At 36.0% G+C, this 12,614-nt stretch overlaps 1 protein-coding gene and 2 long non-coding RNA genes across 4 annotated transcripts; all 3 read right to left on the bottom strand.

Annotated features, from left to right (window-relative positions):
• Window positions 1-1,270: 1,270 nt before the first annotated feature.
• LOC105114086 (uncharacterized) lies at window positions 1,271-1,821 on the bottom strand. The gene is made up of 2 exons (XR_840067.1): window positions 1,541-1,821; window positions 1,271-1,460 (listed from the first exon to the last, which is right to left on the bottom strand). It is a non-coding gene; the product is annotated as an uncharacterized LOC105114086 (long non-coding RNA).
• A 5,142-nt stretch (window positions 1,822-6,963) lies between these two features.
• On the bottom strand, window positions 6,964-7,588 carry LOC105114079 (uncharacterized). The gene is made up of 2 exons (XR_840065.1): window positions 7,351-7,588; window positions 6,964-7,148 (listed from the first exon to the last, which is right to left on the bottom strand). It is a non-coding gene; the product is annotated as an uncharacterized LOC105114079 (long non-coding RNA).
• Window positions 7,589-8,609: 1,021 nt separating this feature from the next.
• ABCG21 (ABC-2 type transporter family protein) lies at window positions 8,610-12,614 on the bottom strand. Of its 2 annotated transcripts, none has more exons than XM_011010483.1 (6): window positions 12,378-12,614; window positions 12,068-12,335; window positions 11,191-11,986; window positions 10,068-10,256; window positions 9,779-9,957; window positions 8,610-9,525 (listed from the first exon to the last, which is right to left on the bottom strand). In XM_011010483.1, the coding sequence occupies exons 2-6, from the start codon at window positions 12,305-12,307 to the stop codon at window positions 8,875-8,877; spliced, it is 2,055 nt and encodes a 684-aa protein (XP_011008785.1). In that variant the 5' UTR covers window positions 12,308-12,335; window positions 12,378-12,614; the 3' UTR covers window positions 8,610-8,874. The 2 variants fall into 2 exon arrangements, with proteins under 2 accessions (XP_011008785.1, XP_011008793.1); XM_011010491.1 differs by having other exon boundaries at window positions 12,068-12,348; window positions 12,379-12,614.

Here is a 12,614-nt window from a genome sequence, read left to right as displayed (position 1 = left end):
GTCAGGCAACAGAGGTTAGAGAGGCCGCCTGGGAGGTTTAGCTTAAAGAAGGAGAAAGATCTGAGTTAACCCAAAGGAGAGGGAGAGGTCAATTTAGTAGACCAACGAAAGAGGGTTCAGTCAAAGTGAAAGGTAAAGGTCAGGATCCGTTGTTCGACGATGCCTATATCCCCTATGATGATGGCTTGGCCAATTGACCCGTCGCCTTTGCTTGCCTTATTAAGGTGGAAGCAGCAGTGCGCGTAAGCAAATAAGTAAGAAAGTCACAAACAAAAGCAGGGATAGATCGCTCAAGGGACGAGATAGCCGACTCGCAAGCTCATACAGGAGCTTGCTCATAGTTAGATGGGCTAATAGCCCTTAGATCCTTTGGACAGCTTAGAGACCATTGAGCACGCATTCTCCTAAGCTTCTGCTTAAGAGGCATCCGGGTGGAGAGGGATTCGGTGTTGCACAATCTCTGGATCAATTCCCGGCATGTCCTCATAAGACCAAGCATGTTCATTGGCTGCATGAGTTTGCGAGGTCACTGATCAAATCCCACCTTCCAGCTACATCTATGAGTCTCGTATCACTGCATAGACGAGCCCAGCTGACAATGCCCCTATTCGGGAGTTATTTAACTTCCATCTGAGATAAGGATTTGGTTTCCTCACGGGGAAGGACAATTGGCAATGGATTCTGCAGCTCGTGGTTTCATTTTACAGTATTTTTTTTTTTGTGAAAGATGGATGGGACTGTATGCGGGGAGTTTTTGGAGCTCTCCGTATTCATAAATCGCCATTCATACGCAGTCTTTCAATGCCAACCTTTCTTTTTACAGATCATTCTGTACCTCCTTTCTCTTCTCTTACATTTATGAAGCTGCTCTGTCCAAAGAAGACCTCCATGACGGTTGACAAGTTTTAAATCAGTGACATCAACTCTAGAGCCAGAGACAGCAGAAAGAGGGTTCGTTCTCTCTCTTTTTTTTGGTTTGTCCATAACTCTGCATCAAAAATCATAGGAATGTCTATGACATATGACCGATGTTATTATATGGCAATTATTACATGGTATTCGTTCATCTTCAATTATCTTGCCATCCCCTTTGAAGCTCTTAATCTATCATTGTGTTTTTCAGGCATTTTTAATCAAAAAGAGAGAGTACACCTCTTAACTATTAGGGTTCAGAACACATGGAGAGGAATTAAAAATGGAAATGATTGATCATGTTGTGGAGGAACAGTTACAAGTAACGTGGATTTATGTTGCTGTACATGAATGAGTAGGCCTAGTTTCAAATACCAAATTTTATTTCGCTAACGCAAGAGCCTTACATTCAGATACGTCAATAGCCCATCAGTAAGACAGGGCTTAGAACACTGAAATTAGATAGAGCATGGAACTATTACTGAGCCATCCCACAGCTTATGCATTTCACAGTTAGCTTAGTGCTTCACTGATTTGCCTCCCTTTCCCTGCACAGGACGAGATTCCTGTTATTAATTAATTAATCAAGACAAATACAAAGAAAAGGATTCTTGTCTTAGTCTGTTACCTTCTTCTTGGGTTCTTGAGGCTTTTGTGCAGCCTTCTTTGCGGCTGGCTTTGAAGCCGTGGTTTTTGAGGTGCTGTCATTATGCTTGGCAGGCTCCTTCTTGGCCTGCCCGAAGAGTTGAGTGCCAACAGATTTCTCAGCCTTCAACGAAGCCATTATTCTTTAATCCTTCACTGACTGATACAGAAATAAAATGGTGTCTAAATAAGCTGACCTCTACTATGTTTCATTCTCTCTTAACATGGTTTATATACACGGCAGGGTCATGCAAATGTAGAGGAGAATGAGAATCACAAAGCTGGTAAGATAGAAATAAAAGAGAGAATTGGAACAACTGGTTTGGATGGCACTTAGAATATATATAGTATTAGATGCTTTGCTAATAATTCTTCGATGATATTCTTGGTGTCCAGTTGCATATCTTTAATGTTTGTGCTAGTTGCCAAGTAATTTATCAAGGAAAATAAACAAAAAGGAAGACTGACAAGCATCACCGTGTTTCATATCTTAATTGGACCCCATTATTAAGTATAAAGTTAAATGATGTGGTTTTTTTATGTTTATCTTTTTATATTTTATTGTGGGTTAAAAAAGTATTATTTTAAAAAATATTTTGAAATGCAAATTTTTTTTAGCATAACGCTTTTGACTCCAAACTAGAGCCCAAAAAATTAAGCCTCTTCAGTGGAGGTGTGGATAATAATTTTTTACATAATCAAAAAACTTTTTTATCTTCAAAATCAATAAAATATAGACTTGTTAGCTAAGATTTTCTTTACTTCCAGAAGCTTCTTAGCAGTAAAAATATATATTTGCCACTAGAGTCAAAAGATTATACTGCTGGATGGTGTTTTGGGGTTGAATTTTAATATATAGTGCAATTATATTCTTTAATTTTGAAAAAGATAAAATTTAAATTTAAATTTAAATTTAATATGTGGTGATATTTTTGCACTTTCATGTGCATATTTGTGTAATTATCAGAATCATAGGAAACATTTTGATATTTTTGAATTTTTTAATGTTTAAAACTGTTGGGACATGTTTAGCACGTCCCAATATGTGAATAACATTTATACTATTTATATAGTACATGTGATATCACTTAGTATACGTAATTGGCATTTTATAGTTTTTCTAAATACATCACCATTTACTCTTCTGAGCTATTAACTTTAAATAAAAAAAAATTATAGAGATTTAAAACAAAAAATGAAAGGAGTAGTCAAAATAAAGAAAACCAGTTAAAGATACAAAATCAAAACTCGTAGATCTTAGTTATAAAAATAATTCATGTTACACTTGTTTATATTGTTAATAAATATCTCTTAGTGAAAACCCTATGAGTATAAAATATCGAGTCTTGATTAATCTATGGAATAAAAAAATCTTTATTTTTAATCTAAAATTCATAGATCCTTTTTGTGGCTTTCCTAGAAGGTCATTGCAGTATTTGAGAGTGGTTTATTTCCTAAGCTTTGAATAGCATTTACATGGGCTAATTTGTGATGATTTATGTTTTTTTAATTAATGTTCATGCTCGAATCAATTTATGTATATCTCGATTAATTTCATAGATTCTGATATTAATAATTATACAAGCCTCTAATAGCTCTGATATTTGTAGGACTCAAATCGGTAACCTGTAAAATACAAACGTGAAACCTAATTATTTAAGTTATCCCCTTCAGAATTTGAAATTACCTATGTTTGAATTAATAATTAGTGATGTTTTTAAACAACATGAGTAACTTGTCATTAAGACCTATGTAATGCATTCTTTTTTTATTTTTAATTTTGCTCTTCTTAGTTAAAAGAGCAACCAATTTATGATTGGGAGTTAATGAAGCATATGCAAGTATGGAGTAGTGAAAATAAAATAGTTAAATTTGATCCTAAAATCATACCATGTTTAAAAATACAATAATAATTATGGTTTAAAATATATTTTTTTAAAAATATATTAAAAAAATATTTTTTAAATTATTTTTAATATAAATACATTGATTAAAAAACATTAATAAATTTTAAATTTTTTTTAAAAAAAACAAAATTTGGCATTTTCAAATACTGCCACCTAGCATGATTCATGCGGGGATTTAAGAAAGCAAGGTGTCAATCATATCCTATTAAGGCCCAACAAGTTAAGGAGAGGATCTCATTTTGATGTTCGATCTCTAATATTCCTCCTTTTTTCCCAAAAATACTAACCCATCTTATCCTAGTCAGGCCCATTAAGACCACAACCGAAGCCCATCCATCTCATAAGCCAACAAAAGATACCAAGCCAGACAAATCTGCAAGAGCAAGTTTGTGTCTGCAAACTTAATGTCATGATACCAATTTTGCACCTTTAAGACCACAAATGAAGCCCATCCGTCTCATAAGCGCGATGGGAGTGGTCGTATGATTAATCACATAGCTTACTCTGAGCAACTCAGAAGTGACAAAACTGGTAATCATCAAGGTCTCAGAAGTATAATTTTATTTCTCAGGATACATGGCACTAAATATAGGGATTCTAAACATAGGTTTAGGATTCCAATATTCTCAACAAATACAAGGCATTCAAAAAAAAAAAAAACTCTTGGAAATTTCTTCTTAATCCGGACAAAGTTACGTTTGGAGCTAGAACAAATCCTCTTTCAAGAGGAGTTCAGTGGTATCGGAAGTCGAGAAGCAAAATGGATTAATTTTGGAGACCGTAACCTATTTTCATGCCACTACCATTTCCAAGCGGAGGAGAAATAGAGTGGATTGCTTGCGTGATAATAAGGGCAACTGGTGCTATGATGCCAAAACTTTGAAGAATATGGCTAGAGATTTTCTTAGGGAGGGATTTCCGATCTCAGGTGCTTTTTCTATGCTTTCTAGCCGTGCTTATAATTCTTTATGTATGCCTGTTAGTGATATAGAGATCAAAGATGCTCCTTTACTTATATGGGTTCAGGTTAGCTTGCATGCTCTTTTTGTTTGGTGGTCTTGGGCATATTTCGTCGTCAAAAGCTAGCTTCTTATGAATTCCCTCGCCAGCATCTTCCACAATTGATGTGCAGCAATCTCCCCCCTTACACATCAGGCTTTAGGTTGAAGCCACAACCACCAATTTTTTTACTCTGATTGTCGGGTCCAGAGTCCAGACTTGCTGGCATACATGAGCTCTGATTTAGGTGGTCTTGGGATATTTCTCTAGAAAATTAGCTTGTGAGGTGACTCGCAATTATAGAGTGTGTTTGAGAGTATGGTTGTTGTTACTTTTTAAAGTGTTTTTTTATTTAGAAAAGTATGTTAATAATATTTTTTTATTTTTTAAAAATTATTTTTAAAATTAATATATCAAAATGATTTAAAAATATCAAAAATATATTAATTTAAAATAAAATAAAAAATTTCAAATTTTTTTGAAAATGCTTTTCAAATACAGTGTCAAACACCCTCATAAACTCTTCGACAGCTGGCTCCGCAACCGATGTGGATAGTTCGAACACTTTTCTACCAAAGCCAATCCTGTGGGAGATTTTTTATGTAATTTTTATCGAATAAATTTTCAATGAAAGAAGTTGGCATGCTGGGATAAATCACACCCTTCTCTCTCTTATTCCAAAGATGGAGAAGCCAGAAAGAACGGCTCATTTTTTGACCGATTGGTCCGTGCAATGTTTTTTTATAAACTTATCACGAAGCATATTGCGAACCGTCTTAAATCTCACCTATCTATGCTAGTTGCTTCAACTCAGAACAGCTTTGTTTCATGGCGCCAAATCACCAGTACTAATATAATTATAGCCCAGGAGGTCCTTCATTATACGAGGTGAAAGAAAGGTGAAAAAACAAAAAAGGCCGATAGCTATTAAGATTGATTTGGAAAAGGCATATATATAATGACTTAAGTGAGTTTGTTTTTGAGGTTTTTTTTTTATAGTTGTGGTTTAAAAAAATAAATGTTTAAAAAATATATTTAGTTATGGTTAATTTGATTTAAATATGTGTTTGATAAAAATTATAATTAAAATTTATGTATAATATAAAATGTGTATGAAGAGTCTGAATAAATATTTTTGGCTTTCTCACCAACAGTAAAAAAACAAACACGGATTTTTTGGTAACTCAAGATAAACATATCAAGAATATTTATCAACCTTAGCTTAAAAAAACACATAGAAACTGATGTACAATATATATGTTTTGAGTTCAATCTCATAGTATAAAACTCAGTTATTTTAAAAACTGAAGATATTATTCACTGTGATTTATCGCTAAAGTGAAAGCTACTTGGAAAACAAATTCATCATGGGTACTCTTCGCCATGATTTGTGGTTATCTGGAAATCCTAGTTCTTTAATCATGAAGTGTATTCCAAGTGCTTCCATGCAAGTGATTTGGAATGGTGAGACTACTGCGGCAATATATATAGGCTTACACGCTGCTTGGGATGTGGGTTTCAGAAGAATAGAATTGGAATCGGATTCTAAAGCTGCAATTCAATTAATTCAGAGTAACTCAAATGGTGATCCTGGTATTGCTCATCTAGTGATCAGTTCTATTCAGATACTGTTGCAAAGACCTTGGCAAGCTAGAGTTACTCCTGTTTATAGAGAGGCAAATCGTTGTGCAGATTAGCCGGTTTACCCATGCTTTCTCGTTGGCACTAAGGATCCATCTAGCACTAAGCGTCCCTCCTGGTTGTTTTTCTATATATTGTATCAGAAGAAATGTATGGAATCAGTTTTCCTAGAATGTGTGCAATGCAATCGCTCCCTAGAGCTTCAAGCTCTCCTTTCAATATATATATATATATAGAGAGAGAGAGAGAGGTTGAATTTCATATTAAATAATTTTTTTTAAAAAAAATTGAAATTGCTTTGAGAAGTACCTAATACGTGTATTATTGAAATGTATCAGGTATGGCATGAGATGCAAATATTAAGAGATGTAAAAGTAGTGATTACTCGTGCTTCATGGTTGCCTTGTTCAATTAATTATGAAAGAATCTAGGTTTATAAAACCAGCAATTTCGAATCTTGAATTCTCCATCTTTCCAACGAATTCCATTACAACCTAGCTAGATCTACCAAGTTTTTTTCTGTCCGACAAAATAGTTTGTCTTGGTGGAGTCGAGAATATTATGAACTATGTTTTCTTCTCTAGCAATTTCATTTTTACATTTATCAAAAAGCTATTCAAGAGGGCACCTGACCAGTTTTTTCCAATTCCATATGCACAATTCAGTTTTCATCAATGGACTACTCGAGTTCTCTTGTATACTAATCCTTTGTAGACCTAATGCTGTCTAACACATATATAATATCCGAACAAATATTATGCCCTTAATTCAAGGAAAATATTCCTTCTTGATTTTTAAAAAACCTTTCGCAATAATATGAGAAAATGCCAGGCCACAGCAAGAAAAACCCACCAACGGTAAACAACTCTTCTAATTAGTATGTATTTTATTTATTAGGCGAACAGGCTGAGAGAGGCACATGGATCAGAGATATAAATAATTAAGATCACCATGAATATACGTATAACTATTTCATGGACACTTCACATGTCGCCCCACTTCTTTTTATCCTCATTTAGCTGCTGGCTTACTTGACCCCGATGCCTGTAATGAACCATCAAAAAACCTCAATTGGACGACATCAGCGATTATAATTTTATGATGGATATATTTAGAACATCAGGTATAATATGTTTAAGGCATCCTTATAATGCATTAAGGTTTTGTTGGAAATACAAATGCATAATAAATTGATGTTTTCTTAACCCGACCGTACTTCTAGCTACATTACCTAACATGCACATACCTTCTTTTCAGCCGCCCGGAGCTCGGCCTTCCTAGTCAATGGTTTCCTGGACAGAACTCTGGGTGCGCTTCTGCTGGATTTAGCTGCTGGCTCTTTCTTGACAGGCTCGGTTGGCTGGACAAGCTCGGTTGGCTGAGTGCCAACAGGTTTCATTTCTTTGAGTGATGACATTCTTCTTTGGTACCCTGTCAAAGAGCTTGCACAAACAATTTCTACCTGAGTAGTAAGGGTCCTTCATTTAGTCCTATTTATAGCCAGGTTACTTAATTGTGACATGGAATTCGAATAAGTGATTACATCAAATGAATGGATAGATAGGTGTGTTTTTTCATGGAATAGAATAGCTTGAACTGGAGGCCTTTTGAGGGATACTGCATCAGATGCTTAGGCATATTTTAATAACATTATTGGATGCTTATTCTAATATAGAGGCGGATATTTTGAGGGCATAAGCCTGAATGAATGCAAGTGCATATTTTATATTTGGACCCCACATTTGGCAGATATCCTGTTGTCGTGGAGCTACAAATCAACCTGTTTTTTTAGTTACATTGATTAATATATAGTCAGAAAATGCCACCCCCTGTAGTTATAATTAATAATGTCACCCATTGCAATTAATTCGGAAGGATTTACTATAATGACAAGATCGAGGATCAGATGCATTGAATTGCGTATTATGATAAAACAACAGCTTTTATATACAAAATAGCATCCGCAATTTGCAGATATTCGTTTCTGTTCTTGTCAGTGGTTTGAAGAATGTCATGGAATTGATGCCAAAGACTATACTACTGTTCACATTGAAGTGATGAAGTATTCAAAATAAGAGAAACTGCACATTGCAAAACTCTGCATAAATGGCAGTAGATAAAGTGAAGGACGGAGCCAGGAATTTATATACTATTGTCAAGCTAGTAAAATCATCCAGTATAATTTTTCCCTCTCAGAGGATTTATTATTTAGTTCTGTCAGAATAACTATTGAAGCACTTCCAAAATGAAAAAAAAAAACAGCTTGATTGCCTGGCCTTCTTTTCTAAATTGGTCTTGGAGAATTTCCAAGTCTCATATCCTATAACATCTTGGTTTCTTTTTAAGATTCTGTATTGTAGGTTTAGGAAACTGAAAACAAACGCTTAACTCATCCTTCTAAAGAATGCAGAACTTCTCTCTCTTTGGCATGCATATAATTGATTTGCTTGCTCTCTTGTTATAACAGGAAAAAGTCTTCGTCAACGTATTTGAACTGATCTATAAACAATTACAGAACAGAGTTCTTTTATAAATCATAATCAGTCTCCTGTCTGGTCACAGGTTGATTTAATTGGATAGCACATGTTACAACCTATCAGATAATCTGAATCCAATTTACTCTTACACGGGCTAATCTTCAAGATATTTGATCACAGTTTCTTTCAGAATTCAAGATCATGCGATCAAATTGAAAAGCAATTTTCTCAATACCTATACTACAAACAAATACTTTATTGTAGTCAATGCACTTTAATTACTTATCATATGGTCAGAGAGGTTGCCCCATTCTTAGAGCCACATAAGCCAAAAGCCTGTATCCCACCAACATTATTGTCAAAGCAGCTGCATCCCACCACATATTATCAAGTCCTAGATACTTGATATCGGGAAAATCCATTACCCTGCAATGCATCTGTAAACCGCAGTCATAAACTTCAGTTGCTGAGTACTGTACCCCCACCAGCAGCTTGTAACAGTAGTGACTAAAAGAGACATACTTCAACCAAGCTATGAATGGAGGAATGTGTTGAATGTAGTATCCACCAGCAAGTAAAAATACAAGCATTATCACAGAAGCTAAAGTAGTGGCCTGTTTTACATCAATTAAAATGGCTCCGAGGGCTAGCCCTAGCCCTTGTGAAACTAGCACATTGAAAAGGATAATCAAGAGGGTCAGTACGAAAGTGATTAGGGAAGGCTTAAGACCACCCATCCAATAGGCGACAGTTACAAAAATAGTTGGCATAACAAGCTCCATTGGTAAGTCACCGGCCATTCTTGCAAAATAATAGGAGGAGAGCCTGTACATGCCCGAGGAACGTTCTTTTATTAGCATCGGTCGCTCCTGAGGGAATGCGAATATGGCATTGGACAGAGGGAAAAAGCCCCAGAAGATGGAGAAAAAGAAGAGAAGTCCCACCTGTTATAGCAATTTTGTCATAAATAAGAAAGTTGGGCAGAGAAAGAAACGCGAGTTCTAATTGCAATTAGAAACCAGATTTTAAAACACTCAAGCAGGGCACCCAAGACAACTTCAACGTTTTCTCAGGAACCTGCTATAATTGGTTATTTCAATCCAATCCAGTGGCCACCATAATTATCAATCAGATCAATGAAGCTGCTAATTTACAGAGAGCTCGAAAGTCAGAGTGCAGACTGCAGGGCAACAATACCTGATCTTGTATGTGTGAAGTATCAGAGTGCCACCATAAAAGGCCAGAAAGAATCGAAACTGAAATAACTTGGAAAATCCTTAAGCCTGAGTAAGACTCGTGCTTCCTTTCTTGCAAGCCCCTTCTCAGCAATACCTTGAACTGTTGCCAGCAGCTGGTGGTCCATTGAACCTCAGAACCTGATAAAACACAAACCAATGATCACTACAAGTGGCGTTTGTTCGTTATAGTCACTTAAAGCAGCAAATAATTGAATCAATCTAGCATGGTGAAGAAGGTTTTTACTTACCTCTCAGTGATGATGAAGGAAGAACCGGGTCTTGAGCATTTCGATGAATTTCAGATATCAACAGAGGATACAAGTTGTTCTTATAAGACGATATCAAAGACTGTTTTGCTGAATTTTGATCATCATGGTGGTCCAATCTTCCATGAAACTCCAGCTGGTCATCTTCTGATCTGGTATCAGGAACTAAACCTGCATATCCAAGAAATCTTCAGGGTCAGAAGAAAATAAAGTAGAATGAGAAAAGGATATCATATAAAAACATATTTAGTCATGCTATTTGAAATTTGGATCAGTACAAGTCATTTTGCCTATGATCAAAGGTAAAAAAAAAAAACCCAATGAGTGACGCAATTATTCGTCATGATAGACCTAAATATGAAGAGTGGGGGGAAATAAATAAATAATAAAAAGTTTAAAATTATAAAAAAAAAAATCACCATCAAAGAAAAGAAAAGATTGAATAACAGAATATCTGAAAGCACCATTAGACTTAGAAGACTTCTTTTGACTTGATACCTCACCAAAGCAACCCATTGTTCTAAAATTTTACAAAATGATTTTTCTTTTATACTAATCTTTTTAGCAGAAATGGAAAGACTAATATTTCAGAGAGGCAAGACAAATATGGCGATGGTTCAACCATCTTTGTCAAATGCATGATGAAAATACATTTTTTGGCAGGAACCACAAATATAGAGAAGGACCCATTTCTTACTCTACATTTGTAAGGGAAAAAAAAAAACCCCCGAAAGTTTTACTAGTTAGCTGCTCTGCAAGTTGTGACGTTGACACTCCTAAATCTTGAACTTGATGGCTTATGTTGAGACTTGAGAGCCGGAAATCAAAAACAAAACACCATCACAGATAGCTCGCATTAACCAACCATATCTACAACTAAATTTAGTCCTCAGTACCTGTCACCTCCCATGTTCTACATGATCACTTTATTTTTGCCTGCTAAAAACTGTACAGAAATCATTTTTATCCAGAAAAAAAAAGGATAAAAGATAACAAATTTAGCAACAACACGCAATTACATTTTTATGTGTGAGAATATACTTACACTTATAAGTTCGTGTCAATTACTCTATATATATACATGGGGAATATTATTTTAACTTACCATTAGCAAGATCAAGCAGAAAATCAGCAGGATTCATGAAATTGAACCCGGGATTGTATCCTAATGATTTAAAATATTCCATGACCCGACCGGCTTGCCCGCTATAAATCGGACACCCTTCCGACAAAACCACCACCTTATCAAACATCCTGTACAACCTGCTTGAAGGTTGATGAATAGTAGTTACCACAGTCCTACCACCTCTTGCTAGTCCCCTTAAACTGGCCACAATACGCTGAGCTGTGGTAGAATCAAGCCCTGAAGTGGGTTCATCAAGCAACAACAAACTCGGGTTAACCAACATTTCTAGCCCGATACTGACCCGTTTACGTTCACCACCCGATATGCCCCGAAACAAAGGTCCACCCACTACACTATTTCTACACCTAGTTAGTCCAAGCTCCATTATAATCAACTCAGCCTGCTCTATTTTCTCTTCTCTAGTGAGCTTTTTTGGTAGCCTTAATAAAGCAGCATAGGTTAAGGTCTCTAAAACTGTAAGATGGGGATACAGCACATCATCCTGAGTGACAAAACCTGTTCTGCGCTTCATGGAGCTAGAAAAAGCCTGGCCATTGTATGCTATAGTACCAGAAACCTTTCCGGGTAATCTACCGGCTAGAGCTGTTAAAAGTGTTGTTTTGCCACTTCCTGATGGACCAAGCATTGCTAGCAGTTCGCCGGGTCGAACGATACCACTAACACCATTAAGTACTGTTCTTGTAGATTTTGGTTCGCTTGAAGCGAACCAAGTTCCTTTCGTGGACAAACTAACACTGTATGCGACATCTGCAAACTGCAAAGCCAATTTAATATAATTAGCTAGGAATTTAAAGAAAGGAAAATACGCTTAGCAGATTATTTATAGAAAAAGTACCTCAAGTGTTACAGGACGTAAAGAAGCACGTAAAATCGTGAATCTTGATAGGGCCGGTTCTTGTTGACGTCCTTGCAATACATGATCTTGTGAACATGAGCTTTTGTTATTAATAGATGAAGAAACGGAAGGTTCAGCATGAACTGTGACTGTCTCGGTCCAGTTTGTAAGCATGACGTTGGACGGTCCAATCTTACCAGTGGTACTGATATTAGTATTTTCTTGCTCAGGAGGCATCATAATTTCAAAGAAGAAGAAGAAGAAGAAGAAGAAGAAGAAGAAGAAGAAGAAGAAGAAGAAGAAGAAGATGTGATCAAATTATGGGAAGGAAGCAAAGGGTGGATATATTGCTAGACAAGAGAGCTATGAGAGGAGGAATCACATGCAAGAATAGGTGATCATGTGATGTCTTATATAAAGGGCGTGATCGGGAGGAAGGCACGAGAAGTGGACCTGGGTGCGATTCATGATGCAGCTAGTCGACCATTTCTACTGCGAAGGGGGAGACTCGCTCGCTCACTCAACCACCAACTATTGCTATTGCTCT

Source organism: Populus euphratica, unplaced genomic scaffold (genome assembly GCF_000495115.2).
Source record: "Populus euphratica unplaced genomic scaffold, PopEup_1.0 scaffold5.1, whole genome shotgun sequence".
Classification (NCBI taxonomy): domain Eukaryota; kingdom Viridiplantae; phylum Streptophyta; class Magnoliopsida; order Malpighiales; family Salicaceae; genus Populus; species Populus euphratica.
Note: the sequence above shows the minus strand (reverse complement) of the source record. Positions and strands in the feature narration are given on the sequence as shown.

Bases quoted from the DNA above. Each gene is read 5' to 3' on its own strand.
- ABCG21 (XM_011010483.1), bottom strand. From the start codon at position 12,307: ATGATGCCTCCTGAGCAAGAAAATACTAATATCAGTACCACTGGTAAG. The intron at 11,987-12,067 runs GTACTTTTTCTA...TTGGCTTTGCAG, and splicing joins TACGTCCTGTAACACTTGAG to TTTGCAGATGTCGCATACAG. The intron at 9,958-10,067 runs GTAAGTAAAAAC...GTGTTTTATCAG, and splicing joins TCCTTCATCATCACTGAGAG to GTTCTGAGGTTCAATGGACC.